At 37.8% G+C, this 16,465-nt stretch overlaps 1 protein-coding gene across 1 annotated transcript in view; it reads left to right on the forward strand.

Annotated features, from left to right (window-relative positions):
• Positions 1-16,465, forward strand: part of LOC124554821 (protein sickie) — a 1,236,186-nt gene that overhangs the window by 1,151,934 nt on the left and 67,787 nt on the right. Inside the window, exons 21-26 of the mRNA XM_047128484.1 lie at positions 122-237; positions 914-1,065; positions 3,983-4,066; positions 6,815-6,959; positions 7,969-8,102; positions 11,763-11,947. Of these exons, the coding sequence (XP_046984440.1) occupies positions 122-237; positions 914-1,065; positions 3,983-4,066; positions 6,815-6,959; positions 7,969-8,102; positions 11,763-11,947 (816 nt within the window). The remainder of the gene's footprint in view (positions 1-121; positions 238-913; positions 1,066-3,982; positions 4,067-6,814; positions 6,960-7,968; positions 8,103-11,762; positions 11,948-16,465) is intronic.

Below are 16,465 nucleotides of genomic sequence, written 5' to 3' on the forward strand. Positions count from 1 at the left end.
TATGTTGAGAAATTAAAAAAAACTTACCCCAAACATGTTAGTAATTTTTATTTTTGGAAGGACTGTTCAAACACCCCTCGTATGTGTCAAATGTGTTTATAAATTTTTTGCTCATTTCCAGATTCAACTATCCTGTGTCCCCTATTACATCTTCTGCATCTAGTCATGTTTTGAGCCGCACCAGCATGTCGCCTTACTCTGGTTTGCTGTCCAAAACAAACTCTAAAGATGATGAAGGTGAGAACAGCAGTTTCAGAATACAGAATAAATAGTTATTGTTGCTTAAAAATTAAATTATATATTCAACACTCATTCTAGTTTATATAAAGAAATGGGAGTGTTGACAAATAAGGCCAGGAAAGTAATAAAGTTGTCCAGTTTAAAAATAAACTGTATTGTTTAGCTGTTCTAGAGTCTTCATTGGATATCTTTGAATTCATGGGGAAACATAATAATGTCACAGTAATGATTGAATATCATTTGCTCCTCCCCTAGCATTCACTTTCATTTTAGATAACTGACTTATTTGATGTGTATTTCTTAAGCTGCATACTGAGGAGTGTGATAGCAGTTGAAAATTGCTGGTAGCCCACTGTTGCAAGAAAATTATTTTCTGAGATTTATTTAAAATATGTTATTCAAATATTGATGATGTATTGCATTACAGTAGTACTACCCATTATTACATTTCATGTAATTTATACATTTATATTTATTAGTTCACAGGCTTAATTTTGCAGATATTTTACTCTACAGAAGTGTTTAAAACAGATTTGATGTATGATTAGATCTTTTGTCTTATCCAAAAATGTATTGCTGATAACAACTGAAATGACAAATTTCACAATTTTGTGTATAAATTATTCTCAGTTGAGCAGCAATGAGCTGCAATAATATGCTTTTTATTTTCTAGTACATGGTTCATCAGTAAGTCTAGTATCAACAACATCATCCTTGTACAGTACTGCTGAAGAGAAGCAAGCACATGAAATCCGAAAACTGAGGAGAGAGCTGATGGATGCACAAGAGAAAGTCCACACTCTTACAAGCCAGTTATCTACCAATGTGAGTAAAAACTAGTCAATATTACAACAAATGTGTGGAAAAACTCTCTTGCACATATTAATGTCAGATTTACTGTTATTGCTAAAGAAATTATAATTCAAAATTTTTCCATTTGTACTGAGAGATATGCTTTTTGTGTGCAATTCCCCCATCCCCAATCGTCTCCCTCCTTATACATTCTATACTCTCTAAATTGGTTCACTTTTGATTTTGTTTTAGTCAGGACCTGTCTTTTTCCCAATAATACTGGATGTTTGTTACCTCCATTTGTGGAGAAAAATTTGCTAACATTCTGCAACTTATTAAGTCATCAATACATGTGCTGGTTAAAAATGACTTTGTATTTCTGTCGGAAAAGTTATTCTTAAAATTTATTTTACACTATGTGATCAAAGGTATCCGGATACCAGGCTGAAAATAACTTACTAGTTCACAGTGCCCTCCATTGGTAATGCTGGAATTCAATAAGGTGTTGGCTTACCCTTAGCCTTGATGACACCTTCCACTCTCACAGGCATACGTTCAATCAGGTCTGGAAGGTTTCTTGGGGAGTGCTGCAATGAGAAGAGGTATCGATGTTGTCTGGTGAAGCCTGGCATGAAGTCAGCATTCTAAAACATCTCAAAGGTGTTCTATAGGATTCAGGTCAGGACTCTTTGCAGGCCAGTCCATTACAGGGATGTTATTGTCATGTAACCACTCTGCCACAGGCTGTGCATTATGAACGGGTGCTCGATTGTGTTGAAAGATGCAATCGCCATCCCCGAATTGCTCTTCAACAGTGGGTCGCAGGAAGGTGCTTAAAACATCAATGTAGGCCTGTGGTGTGATAGTGCCATGCAAAACAACAAGGGGTGCAAGCACCCTCCATGAAAAACACGACCACACTATAACACCACCACTTCCAAATTTTACTGTTGGGGACTGCACATGCTTGCAGATGACATTCACCGGACATTTGCCCTACCCACACCTTGCCATTGGATCGCCACATTGTGTACCATGATTTGTCACTCCACACATTTTTCCACTGTTCAACCGTCCAATGTTTACGCATCTTACACCATGTGGGGCATCGTTTGGCATTTACCAGTGTGATGTGTGACTTATGAGCAGCTGCTCGACCCTGAAATCCAAGTTTTCTCACCCCCCACCTAACGGTCATAGAACTTGCAGTGGATCCTGATGCAGAGTGAAAATCTCATTCTGGATCCTGATGTAGTTCGGAATTCCTGCGTGATGGTCTGTATAGGTGTCTGCCTATTACACGTTACAACCCTCTTCAACTGTGAGTGGTTTCTGTCTCTCATGCAGGTTGGCCTGTGTGCTTTTGTGCTGTACGTGTCCCTTCATGTTTCCACATCACTATCACATCAGTAGCAGTGGACCTAAGGATGTTTGGGAGTGTGGAAATCTCACATACAGACGTAGGACTCAAGCGGCACCAAATCACCTGACCACGTTCAAAGTCCGTGAGTTCCATGGAGGGCGCCAGTCTGCTGTCTCAAGGTGTCTAATGACCACTGAGGTCTCTCACAGGAGTATCTGGCAGTAGATGGCAGCAAAATGCGCCTAATATGAAAAACGTATGTTTTTGGGTCTGTTTGGATATTTCTGATCACATAGTTTATTTCAAGAAAAGACTCTGTGAGCACAACAAGTTTTGTTGCGCGTGTCAGATGCAATTTTGTACACTTTCAAGGTAACTCAGTTTCACATAACCACCACTTAAAAATCACTACTAAATATTTTGAGAAGTCTGTTCTCGTAAAGAACATCCATTATATTCAAGCTTGGTATATTTCTTATAGGTCTGCAGTAGATGAATTCAAATGATACAGGCCTATAAACTTAATTGCCAGATTTTACTGTAGAATTCTTTTTTGAATTCCAAATATCTTTGCACATTGTACTTTTTTGCACTAGCTGCATATCTCTCACTAGTACAATATAGGAATCATTTTTTTCTAGAGTCTTTTCCAGGATATCGATGTGCAGTCCCCATTTTACTGTTCTCAACTGTCCACTAGTTGCATATGACATTATATCGTTAGAGCTCTGCTACTGCAAAATTGAAAAAAATGGAAAATGAACAGTAATTTCTTGTTTTTCTTTTTCTTGTGCTTTTGTCCCACATCAGCACAGGGACGGCATAGTTAGTTTACATATTTTGCATTGAAGTGGTGGTCAGATGCCCTTCCTGTCGCCAGCCCATTACAAACCCCTCCCCTCCAGGACAGAATATGTGTACTCCAACTGTCTGTGTGGAGTGTTATTCATGTTTAAGTGAGCAAAAGTGTTATCTGTGTTTGCACATTGTGTAACTGAAGTGGCACTTAGGTATCAGCCTGGTATTCACCTAGTAGGATATGTCAAACAGTGTAGAAACCACATCCAGGTCAGCCAGCTCGGTGACCCTCATTGTTAATCCACCAAGAAGATTCAGTCTGGACCGGCTTACTGTCCTGTCCTGTGAGCAGTGCTTTAAAGTGCATGGCTGTCCAGTTGGGTTGAAAATAAATAAAAAGAAAATTAATTACTTTTGTAAACTGAAATGACAGCAAAGTTATTGAATGTTGTCAGTAGTGAAGTTTGTATGCCTTGTTTCAAATTAAAATTCACAATTGCAATTAGTAATATATGCAGCCATACAAGCTCAAGAGAACAGTGTACCTATGTACCACCCATCATTCCTCGGTACGTGAGGTTGTCTGTCTAAATTTCAGTCAGTATGTTGTTTACATCCTGGGATTTCCCTTATGATGATACATTTGGTATTAGGCCTCCTAATGCATTTCGGAACTCCTTGCATCTTTAATTCTATACATCATTGTATGTGTACAATAGTATAATTTATTCATAAGTGATACAGTTGCATAAACTCAGAAGAACTAATATTTGTTTTCCTTTTTTTTAGGCACATGTTGTGTCTGCATTTGAGCAATCCTTATCAAATATGACACAGCGACTTCAGCACCTTACTTCAACAGCTGAGAGAAAGGTAAAGTTGATAATACCTTCAATATAAATAGGGGAACACAGTGTAGTTTCGCCAGTGTTCACCTGAAGATGGCCAGAAGACTTTGTGCCAAAATATCACGGCAGCAAGTTACTGATATCTGGCTTTTCACTTGAATTTCGTGGAACTATGTATACATAGTTTATCATCATAATCAAAGTTACAGAATGCAGAATACCAAAATAAATGGTGATTAATTTGTGAAGCCTGAAATAGTCAGGGAGGAGACAGCATTCTTAATGTAGTTTATTTAACAAAAATTTTTTTAAAGTAAAAAATTTTTAATGCCTAAAATACAGTTTTCCTATTACAGTTAAAAGTCCAATAACAAGTTTCGATTGCTTTGTGCAACCATCTTCACATTTTTCAAAGTGTATAAAAGCGGTGAATACGCATTGGAAAGCATCGTTAGCTGTAGTCATGCAATGACATGCATTCGTAAATGCCAAGACAATGACAGTATGTAGTTTAAAAACATAACCATGAGCAAGCCAGGTTGTAGACTGTAATCTCTAAGGACGTTAATAATAATTAAGGAAAATAGCCAGTTGCACGAGCAAAAATTGCATTAAAAGCTCATAATTTTCAATTTTGTAGCAGGTTTTATAATGAGAACAGTATATGCAACAGTTCCAAAAATTGTTAACTTTTCCATAGACTCCCTTACAAAAGAATGATCCTGCATGGTTTATGAAATTGCCATCTTTAAAAAATGTGTACAGGTTGAAGAATAAAAAGAAAATGTCACAAGCCCACCAGTCTTGAGGCTGTAAAACCTGCTAATAGTTGAAAATAATGAGCTTCTGATGCAACTTTTGCTCATGCAACTGGCCATTTTCCTTCATTATTACCATAATCCTCTAAGATCATGGGCTACTGCCTGGTTTGTTCACTGTGACATTTTTAAACTACATACTGTCATTGCCTTGGTATTTACAAATGCATTTCATTGCATGACTACAGGTAATTATGCTCTCCAGTGCATATTCACTGCTTTTTTTTTTTTGTTTTGAACTATCTGAAGATGGTTGTACAAAGCAACCAAAACTGGTTATTGTACTTGAATTGTAATAGGAAAATTGTGGTCTAGAAATTAAAAGATCTATACTTTAAAATTTTTTTATTTAATAAAATGGTCATGAGGATGGCAAATCTCCATTCACTTTCATGATGAGATATGCATCTAACACTTAAATTCGAAGGGCAAAGTCTCTTCTCATTTGTCTTAACACTGTTAATGTAACATCCATGTATGCCTTTCCTATTGGTAAATTTTAATTCTTCCTCCAACCCTCTTTTCTTGGAATGGGGGTGGATCTCTTGACTAGTCCCTGCTGCAGCTCAGATCTGCTGGAATTACTCATGTGAACTGAAATCTTTCCATAGGGACTACTACTACAGTGTGTCCTTATCAGTGTAAATTACGGACTGTTGCGTCATTCTGTCTTTGCAGTTTAGGAGCAGAACAAATTTAGCACTTTTTACAGAGGAAGGGGCATTAAAATGATGCAGATCCATCAGAACTATTACCAAAATACATGTTGCTACTTTGTTTTAGATTCTGGTGACATATCTGATCTGGATTTTTCTTGATGTGGGACTATGTGAGACTTCTCATAAAAAATTTAGATTTTCTCAGTGTTTGTTTATAACAATTTGTTTCAATGATAGGACACACAATATTCAGAAGCAGCTCAAAGGTAATTTCTTAAATTTTCATACTTGGACAGACACGAGAATGATCTACAAATTTTACGAAGAAATCAACTTCTCATCTTCCTGTCATTTGGTGCTACAGTATGAAATAAGCTCTGTTTAATTTCAAAGATGAATAATAGCTACATTTATAAATGTAGAAATGCTTATTGTATTATTAATAATATTATTGTTTAGTAATAATAATAATAAAAATAATAATAATGCGCAGTTCATTTAAAATCCTTCCGCCATCTTGAAGTCACTGCATTTGTATGGTGTGAAACTCATCACAGTGTAATAAATGGCCAATATGTGATGTAAGAGTGTGCTGTGAATAAAAGTAGTACTTGAAAATCAATCCACAATGTTTGTAATCCAGAGTTCTTCTATAAAAAAGCATTTTGTGACATAGTACTTGTTCTTAGGCACTGTCACACTCTTAATCCATTTCCATCGTGGATAAAATGAAACTGAGTTACTTTCTGGCAAACTCTTTTCGTTTAAAATTGTTCTCTTGCATTCTGAAATTTAAAGGAGAATGTGCTGCCTTACAGAGTTCAGTGGTCAAAGTAATTATGCCTTGTGTTGTAAAATCTGTTCGTGTACTTAATGGAATTAGACGATTATTTGTGTATTCCTATATACCAGTTGTAACAAAAGTCAGTCCTTAATGTAAGAGTTTGCTTCATCATCACCAGACTGTTCTATTCCAGGTAGCACATTTTTCACCAGTATTAACTCATCTTGTCCATCCACCCTGTTCAGCTTTCTTGTTCCTGAAGAAGAATATCCACTGCTGCCCCCCCCCCCCCCCCCCCCGCCCCCCGCTCCCCTCTCTCTCTCTCTCTCTCTCTCTGATTACCCTCTTAAGGCACAGTCAGTTATAAACATGGTTTCGAGTACTGTAGTTGTTAATCTTTAGTTTGAAATACATTAGAGACTAGTGAACACTTATTGTATAACTCATTATTGAACTGAGAAATTGTCACGCTGAACACAAAAATTTACATCTGTCCTGTTTGCTTGTTGTAGGACTCTGAGCTGCTTGAGTTACGGCAGACTATAGAACTACTTCGGAAGCAAAGTGTAGAAGCAGGCCTAACTTCAGCTCATATACAGAGTATGTCTCCATCACTGGCTCGAAGGCACACGATTAATGCCACTGCTGCACTAAATGGTAGTTGTTAACAATATAGAGCACTGCATCTTTCACTAATACGTGCTTCATCATTTATGTTATCATTTGAGTTTGTAGTTATTAAGTACATTTATTCATCAGAATTTTTATCTGTTATCTCTTTGTTGTAAAAGAAACCAAAACATCTGTATTTATTAATTTTTCTTTGAATTTGGCTTTACAGTGTGCTAATGAATCTAATACCCAGTGTGCATAAAACAAGCATTAAGTGGTTTATGGTATTATGTTTTTTTCTGCCATGTGAGTTTCTGATACATCTCTCAGGAATCTTGCCCAAAAATCCTATAAAATACTATCATCCTCAGATGAAATTGTTGGTAGAAAAGTGCTACTAGTATAGTCTTCTTAGAAGTCTACCCTTCTCTTTATACCATTTCCCTTTACAGAGGGTAATCAGTGTTATACGTCAACCACTGTGCATGTTTATGATCATAGGTTGAGTAGAAGACAATAAATGTGAGTAAGATGCGACTTTAGTGAGACTTAAATATCATCATTGTCATTTGAAGGCATGTAATACGTGAAGCAACGTGTACTTCCAAATGCTTCCTCCTGTTTGCATTGCTCATTCAAGCTGTCTTTGTAGTTCAAATTTCCTTGTCTGTCGTATTTCATTCTGTCTTGTAGCAATAACGTTTCACTTGAACTATTCTCAAATAATGGTTTCTCATATTTTCTTAACTTTAGCTGTGTTGTAATTGACATACTTAAAAAAATATCATTAACATTTAGAGTTCCAAATGATTCGACCATGCCACTGTTCATATATAAACTAGCTGAAGAATAACATTTTACATTATGACATGATGGCTGAAGTACTAACAGGTGTCAACTATCAGTGTTTCATTCCATTTGTGTTCCATGATCATCATTTCTGTGAGAAACTAGATGAAATACCCTTTCCATCCCTCACTTCAAAAGTGATGTGTGTGTGTGTGTTGAGTGTAGTCATACATCCTACATGTTACTTATATATTTCTTACTGTAGGCAAGGGAACCAACATGTCTCGTCAGTTGTCTGCTGACTCTGTATCCAGTATCAACTCTCTGTCATCAGCCTGCAGTCTTTCAAGTTCAGCTCATGCACAAGATGGACATGGGAAGAAGAAGAAAAAAGGCTGGGTAAGATTTTAAGTCACAGAATTAATGTTATTAATTTGGAATAAATCTTTCTGGACCCTTTTGAGATATACTTAATATATCACTCTTAAGTCATCTCCAGCTGATTAAATGGTAATAGTTAGACTTATTTAACATTCTGTCACTTAATCTGTAAGCTCAGTTACACATTCATATTTTGAAGTATTGTAAACAGAAACTTGCTTAGCATTGCATGTGTCTACAGATTTTTCAATTAACACATGCTAGAAGTAATTCAATGAGTTACTTACTAAAACATATTGTAGATGTAGTGGAATCTGAAACTGACAGAAATTCTGAAAGTGCAGTAAGACACTTTAAATAAATAAAGTGTCATATTTCCCTGAAGACATTCATTTCATCATTTTTGCAGCTTTAATGATGCAGTAATTATCTTTGTTATGAAATTAAAAAAAGAAGAGACAAAATGATTTATAAAGACTAAATGCAGCCAATCAGTACTACAAAGCAGTGTAAATATGCTTTAGAGCAAATTAGACAACAAATACATGACTGTCAATAATTTGTGTATCAAATGATTATCATAGCAGCACCTTGTTTGGCACCAGTACTCTCTATCATTTAAGTTATGTTTACATTCTCATTTACGGAGACAAAGGCACAATCCCAGGCATAATATGCTGTCATTACAGTCACATTAACAACATAACTGTGTATGCAATATAATTAATTGTATTCTTTGGAAGTGATTACTGTTGTCATAGCTACCTCAGAATGGCAATTTTAGGACAGTGTAAGTCCTATACAGAGTTATTAAATAAGTGATGGATATCATGCAGTACTTGACAAACCACTAGAAATTTAGACAAAAATCGCTTGTTTCATTTCAAATTTCCTTTTTGAAGCAATCAATTCATCACATTTAATGTCATTACATATGTATTTCATAGACGTTTAAACAAATAACTACACCTCTCTCTCTCACTACTTACTGCCATTATTCAAAGATCATCATCATAGAACCACGAAATGCTGTGATGCGTGTTTATTCACAGGCAACCTGCATCGGTCAAATGAGCATCTTCAAGTCACAGTATATAATCTTAATCAGTGACTTAAAGATGGTTTCTTGGCAAAAATTAGTTGTCTGTGAATAAATACACTTTACAGCAGCTTTTAATGATTTTATAGTACTGTTCTTTAAATACAGTAAAGCCATGCAGCACATTTTGCAGGAAATATTTTGACATTATTCAGCTTGATGAAAAGTAAGCCAAAAGAAATGGTAAATAGAAATCATGCAGGTTTCTTGGATATCACACCTTTTAAATTTCTGCTCAGACAATTTTTTTGTGTAGTTTCGATAAGTGCATAGAAGTTTCACTGTTTTCCGACTATCTTATCAGGTGCATAAGGAGTATTATAATGTGTTTTCTCAGTATAATATTGCCATAAAGATATGTCATTTTTTACGCTTTGTGATGTCTTTTACAAAGTTGTCAGAATATGTCCTATGTGACTCCTAAATAATGAATTGCATCACAATCACATGTTTGTTTTCATCTGGTTATCAGGTGCCATATCCTGTGGAGAAACTCATACCAATTTCAGCTTATTGTTCTATTATAATCTTTCTGATCAGCAATGTACACTTCACATAATCTCTGTGTGTTCATCTGTAGCTTCTTCTGCAGTGCATGAATGGTGTTTCATTGTGCTGTAGCACTTTCAGAATCAAAATTGTTCTTTTACTTTGGAATCTTGTATGGTGTACAGAAAGACAAGAAAACATGTAAAGGAATTTTCGTGGACCTGTTAATTATGTGCCTTTCTCATATTAAGTGAAGAACTGTCAGATGTAAATGTTTTTCGCATTTATACAGAATAGTGGAATCAATTTATGTTATGTAGAGTTCATTAATACACTGCTTGACAAAAAAAGTGAAGCACCCAGACGACATGGTTAGGTGTCATTGTAACTTCGTACATATATACACCATCGGCAGGTAAGTAAATTACTACAGTTGCAAATCTCTGTAACAGAATGGTCACCAGAATGCATTAGTGTTGTTACCAGGCCTGGTAGGGTTTGTAAAGGGCAGCATCAGATGTTGAGTGGTCTCTGTGAAGGATGCAGAGATGCTGTCTACTTGTGTAAGACTGCGTTATCAGCACCTGACAACGAAAAGGACCTGTGCGGACCTTCATTTGTCTGGCTGATCGAATCGCACAATATCCAGATTTTTATGGTATTTAGACGTGACAGTGGTCCGATGTTAGACTTCTGGGCTATGTGAGAGTAGGCATACTCGTTAAGGTTCCAGTTGCCATGTCTGACCACCACAAGGGAGGATCACCGTGTTGTGCATTAAGCACAGTGTAACCCTTCACAACTGTGCCTGCCACCCGAGGACAAGTAATGGACTCACAGCAACATTGTGTGTCATTCCACACCATTGGTTAGAGACTAGCAACAGCCAGATTAGGAAATTACTGTCCCTTGCATAGGCTGCTGTTAGCACCATACAACAAATGGCTGTGTTTGTAATGGTACCATTACTTGGAAGCATGGACTGCTGATGAATGCTGTCGCATTGTGTCCAGTGATGAATTGCAGTTCTGTGCTACCCCGGATGACCATTGTTGATAAGCATGGCGTTAGCCTGGGGAGAGGTTTCATTCATCCAATATTTTGGAGAGGGACAGCAGTGTTGCTCCTGGCATCATGGTGTGGGTAGCCAGCGGGTATGACTTCAGGTCATGGCTGGTAGTGATTGGGGGAAGTGCTATGGCACAACGATACGTCATGGTCATCCCTCCTCCTCATGTGTTACCTCTCGTGCAACAGTATCATGGTGCCATTTTTCAACAGGACAATGCCTGTCCATACACAGTATGTATTAATATGAAAAGCCTCCGGGATGTTGAGGTACTCCCGTGGCCAGCAAGATGTCCAGATCTGTTCCAGATAGAACGTGAATGGGACCAGCTTGGAGATCAACTCTGTCGCAATGTCATTATCCAGGATATCAAGGGCCATTACAACAGTTTGCCAGCTTCCCTTAGGAAAGAATACAGTGGCTCTCTGACACCATTCTCAACCGAATCAGTGCATACATGAAGGCCAAAGAGGTTGTAAACTCGTTCTGATATGTAGGCTAATACTGCCAAATTCTTTGTAAATTTGATTCTATTTTATAATTACTGAAATAACATCACATACCTTCCAAACCTGTGAAGTGTCAGTTTGCTTCCTCCTCCCATTCTTGGTGCTTCACTGTTTTTTTGTCGGGCAGTGTATATTGATAATAGCTCATCTTGTTGACTTTTGTTGTGTATCAGAATTGAATTAAGGCATAATTTTATCACATTTTGGTATTAGTGTGTTGATTGCAGATTAAGTTGCTATTTTATTAAAAGCCCCTTTCTGTACTATTACTGACATACATAGTAACACACACAGATCCTACAGTCTCTCAGTAAAATATTGCCCAGAAACTCTAACTTGTGATATGTACATCTGCAGATAATGAGAACTGTGGAAATTATAAAAGAAGGCAGATTGTGTACTGCAAACATACTATTTCTATTTCTGGATAGCACACTGTTTTTAATGTTTTCTATAAAATTTGCATGAACTTCTAAGTGTCTCAAATAGGTCAATTAATACTATCTTTTCAGTTGCGAAGCTCATTCAGCAAAGCATTCTCACGCTCAAAGAAGAACAAAAATGGTTCTGTATCAGATGTTGAGGACTCTAGAGGCCTGCATTCAGATATGTCTGCCCCTTCATCTCCACTTCTTAATGACCCCCACCAAATGAATGGGGGAGGTCCCACTATAAAGGGAAGCCAGTCATCATCTGCGTAAGTAAATAACGTAACTTTATTTACATTTTTTTTTTTTTATTTCTACAACTAATGGTGAATTAGAGTAGAAACTTGACTGAAAAGTAAGTGGTATCCTGAGAGTATAGTATTTGGATCAAGAAAATTACTGGAACAGTTTCGCACCATTAAGATCTTACATATTGGAATGATGTATATGTGGAAGAGAGGTACTAGTGTGTTATTCAGTGTGTTTCTTAATAAGTTTATGTCAGTATTGGAAAGTAGATTTTTGTACAGAAGGTGGCACACATATTACTTCAAAAAGTGTATTATGGTGGATAAATGAAGAAATGAAAGTAATTTGTAAAGGGAAAAGGGAAATTTATATAACTGGCAGTCCAGACAAAGTTCTTCTATATTCTCTTGGCAAAATTGATGATTTCAAGTTTTATGGACTTGCAGCATAGTTAATGCAGTCAACTTTTTTCGTGTATTTTGCCCACTTTCCTGACTTCATCAGGCGAATGCTGGGTCCCCCCCTCTGCTGTTTGGGCTTCAACTAAATTCTGGATGGGTTGTGCTACAGTTCACCCTAGCAGCTGATTATGGTGTCATCAAACAATGGAACAGTCTCACAGAAAATTATATTAGTGCTGATGAACATATCAGGCTCCTCTACTTCCAGAAGCAGCAGAGGTGGTTCACTGTGAGATCTGTATTGTATGCACAAAAGCACTAAGATTGAAATCTAACATTTTGATTTAATTAATAGTGCCAAAAGCTTTAGACTGAGTGTCAAGTTAAAACACTTTTTGATGAAGAGTATAGATGCATGATATTGTCCTTAATTTTAACTTTTTTTACAGTTTGGTATAGCCTTTTGCTCCATCATAAATCTCCAACATGACATACAGTGTGGCCCGTTCAGCTCAGTTGGGGTAGAAACAATGAGCAATGAAATCTGTGCTCTATGCCTGATTTGTCTGTAGCTCGAATGCTTTGATTCTCTTCTTTTCCGGTTTTTTAATAATCCTTGTTTCACTACCATGCAATGCTGTGATCCAAACATACATTCTCAGAAACTTCTTCCACAAGTTGAGGCCTATGTTTGGTACCAGCATACTTCTCTTCGCCAGGAATGCACTTTTTGCCAGTGCCAGTCTGCTTTTTATGTCCTCCTTGTTCTCTCTGCCATGGGTTATTTTGCTGCCTAGGCAGCAGAACTCCTTAACTTCATCTACTTCATGATCACCAATCCTGTGTTAAGTGTCTTGCTGATCTCATTCAGCTGCTTCTCATTACTTTAATCTGTCACCTTCAATTTTAATTCCACTCTTGAACCTTTCTTTTATTTTCGTCATTGCTTCTTTGATGCATAGATTGAGCAGTACTGGTGAATGACTGCATCCCTGTCTTTTTACACCCTTTTTAATCCCAGCACTTCCTTCTTAGTCTTCCACTCTTATTGTTCTTTCTTGGTTCTTGTACATATTGAATATTACCCATCTTTCTGTTATAACTTCAAGTTGAACAAATATATTTCAAGGAAGACGCAATACATGAAAGTCACAGATCAAGTAAATAGAGTAAGACATGTGTAGACTTTAACAGTCAAATCATAACTGAGTCCAAGTCTAGCAGCCGCTGGCTGGCTGGCCGCTTAGGTGGCGCTGCTGCTGCATGGCTGGCAGACAGCGCCGCATGTAGAGGACGCGCGTAACTGCGCAGCGGCACTTTGAAAGATCGCCGAGTCACAACACTTTCCCCTATAGCTTACCTTGATTTTTATCAGAATTTCGAATGTCTTGCACCATTTGATATTGTTGAATGCTTTTCCCAGGTTGAGAAATCCTGTGAATGTGTCTTGATTTTTCTTTAGTCTCGCTTGCATTATAAACTGCAATGTCAGAATTGCCTCTCCAGTGCCCTTACCTTTCCTAAAGCCAAACTTATTGTCATCTAACATATCCTTAATTTTCTTCTCCATTCTTCAGCGTATTATTCTTATGAGCAACATGAATGCATGAGCTGTTAAGCTGATTGTGCAACAATTCTCGCACTTGTCGGCACTTGCAAACTTTGGAATCATGTGGGTGATGATTTTCCGAAGTCAGATGGTATATCACCAGACTCCTACATTATACACGCTAATGTGAATAATTTTTTTGTTGTCACTTCCCGTGGTGATTTTAGAAATCCTGATGGAACGTTATATATCCCTTCTTGCTTATTTAAGGCATGCTGCCACAGTATGGTAAGTCCGCAACTGTTCAGTACTGACAAGGGAACCTCCCCATCGCACCCCTCTCAGATTTAGTTATAAGTTGGCACAGTGGATACGCCTTGAAAAACTGAACACAGACCAATCGAGAAAACAGGAAGAAGTTGTGTAGAACTATGAAAAAAATAAGCAAAATGTACAAACGGAGTAGTCCATGTGCAACATAAGCAACATCGAGGACGGTATGGGCAGAGGAGCGCCGTAGTCCCGTGGTTAGAGTGAGAAGCTGCGTAGTAAGAGGTCCTTGGTTCAAGTCTTCCGTCAAGTGAAAATTTTAATATTTTGTTTTCAGACAGTTATTATCTGCCCGTCCGTCCGTCCGATGCGAGGTAACTGCGCCATAGTATGGGGACGCTTCATCTAAGCAAACATCGAAACACACGACATCAGTCGACTACAGCGCACGGAAGAGAGAGTATTCCTGCTAAAGAGGCTCCCTGGCTGGCAGTTGCATTCATTTGTTGCAGTTTGTGAGACAAACTCTTATGTTTTCATCACTTTTTTGGGAGTGATTATCACATCCACAAGAAAACCTAAATCGGGCAAGGTAGAAGAATCTTTTTACCCATTCGCCAAGTGTACAAGTTAGGTGGGTCGACAACATATTCCTGTCATGTGACGCACATGCCGTCACCAGTGTTGTATAGGATATATCAGACGTGTTTTCCTGTGGAGGAATCGGTTGACCTATGACATTGCGATCAAATGTTTTCGGTTCCCATTGGAGAGGCACGTCCTTTCGTCTACTAATCGCACAGTTTTGTGGTGCGGTCGCAAAACACAAACACTAAACTTATTACAGTGAACAAAGACGTCAATGAACGAACGGACAGATCATAACTTTGCGAAAATAAAGAAAAGAAACTTTTCACTCGAGGGAAGACTTGAACCAAGGGCCTCTCGTTCCGCAGCTGCTCGCGCTAACCACGCGACCACGGCGCTCCTGTGCTCACATTCCCCTTGATGTTGCTTATCTTGTGCATGGACTACTTCGTTTGTATGTTTTGCTTATTTTTTTCATAGTTCCACACAACTTCTTCCTGTTTTCTCGATTGATCTGTGTTCAGTTTTTCAAGGCCTATCCACTGTGCCAACTTATAACTAAATTTGAGGGGGGTGCGGTGGGGAGGTTCCCTTGTGAGGAAATTCGATAACTTTTTATTTTGTCCATCTGAGTTGCATTGATAGAGATATAGTGGTTACTGGTTTTGGGCTGACATGCCCATTTTCAAACCCCACGCCTTGCTATTAACTGTAACTATTCATACAATATGATGCCAAAAGGCCTCAGAGAACTTAGTCTCTCTCTTCATTCCTTAGTATTTCCATATCCCACTTCTTTGCACGGTAATTATTTCTGACTAATCTCTTAATACCTCCTCTCTTGTGATTTGAGTATTCACTTTTACTAGCTGAAATGTATGCAGAACTCCCATTAGCCTTTCTCCTATCTCATTCCTAGTACCAAGTGCGTATTCTCCTGTAACTCTTTCTTCTACTCTTTCCCTCACAACTGCATTCCAATCCACCATGACTATTAAATTTTCATCTCTCATTCCATAGTGGATTACCTCTTTAATATTCTCATGCACTTTCCCGATCTCTTCATCTTCAGCATGTATACCTGAACTATCATTGTCAGTGTTGATTTGCTGTCAATTCTGATGAGAATAACACTGTCATTGAACTGTTCTCCATAACTCACTCTCTGCCCTACCTTCCTATTCATAACAAATCCTACTCCCATTATACCATTTTCTGCTGCTGTTGTGAGTACCCTATACTCATCTGACCAGAAATCCTTGTCTTCTTTCCACTTCACTGATCGCAACTATACCTTATTTGAGCCTAAGCATTCCCCTTTTCAGATTTTCTAGCTATCCTACAATCTTCAAACTTTTGACATTGCACATGGTGACTCATAGAATGTTATCCTTTTGTTGGTTATTCAGTCTTTTTCTCATGGTCACCTCCCCCTTAGTAGTCCCTTTTCGGAGATCGAAATGGGGGACTGGTCTGGAATCCTTTGCCAGTGGTTTCCATTGCCTTCTGCCTCCACATGCCATTATCATTGCTGATTCTTCCACCTGAAGAAACTGTATTAGAGTTTTGGGGGATAGCTGATCAATCATTTATGTTCTGTTGGTATTTTATGATAGAAGCAATTTTGACGCAATTTTACATCCTGTTTCCATTTCTAATGCTAGTGACAATCTGTGTAATTTGTTGCATATGTTTATGTTTTTTGTATTGACAAGGACTTTGACAATTAT

This window comes from Schistocerca americana, chromosome X (genome assembly GCF_021461395.2).
Source record: "Schistocerca americana isolate TAMUIC-IGC-003095 chromosome X, iqSchAmer2.1, whole genome shotgun sequence".
Classification (NCBI taxonomy): domain Eukaryota; kingdom Metazoa; phylum Arthropoda; class Insecta; order Orthoptera; family Acrididae; genus Schistocerca; species Schistocerca americana.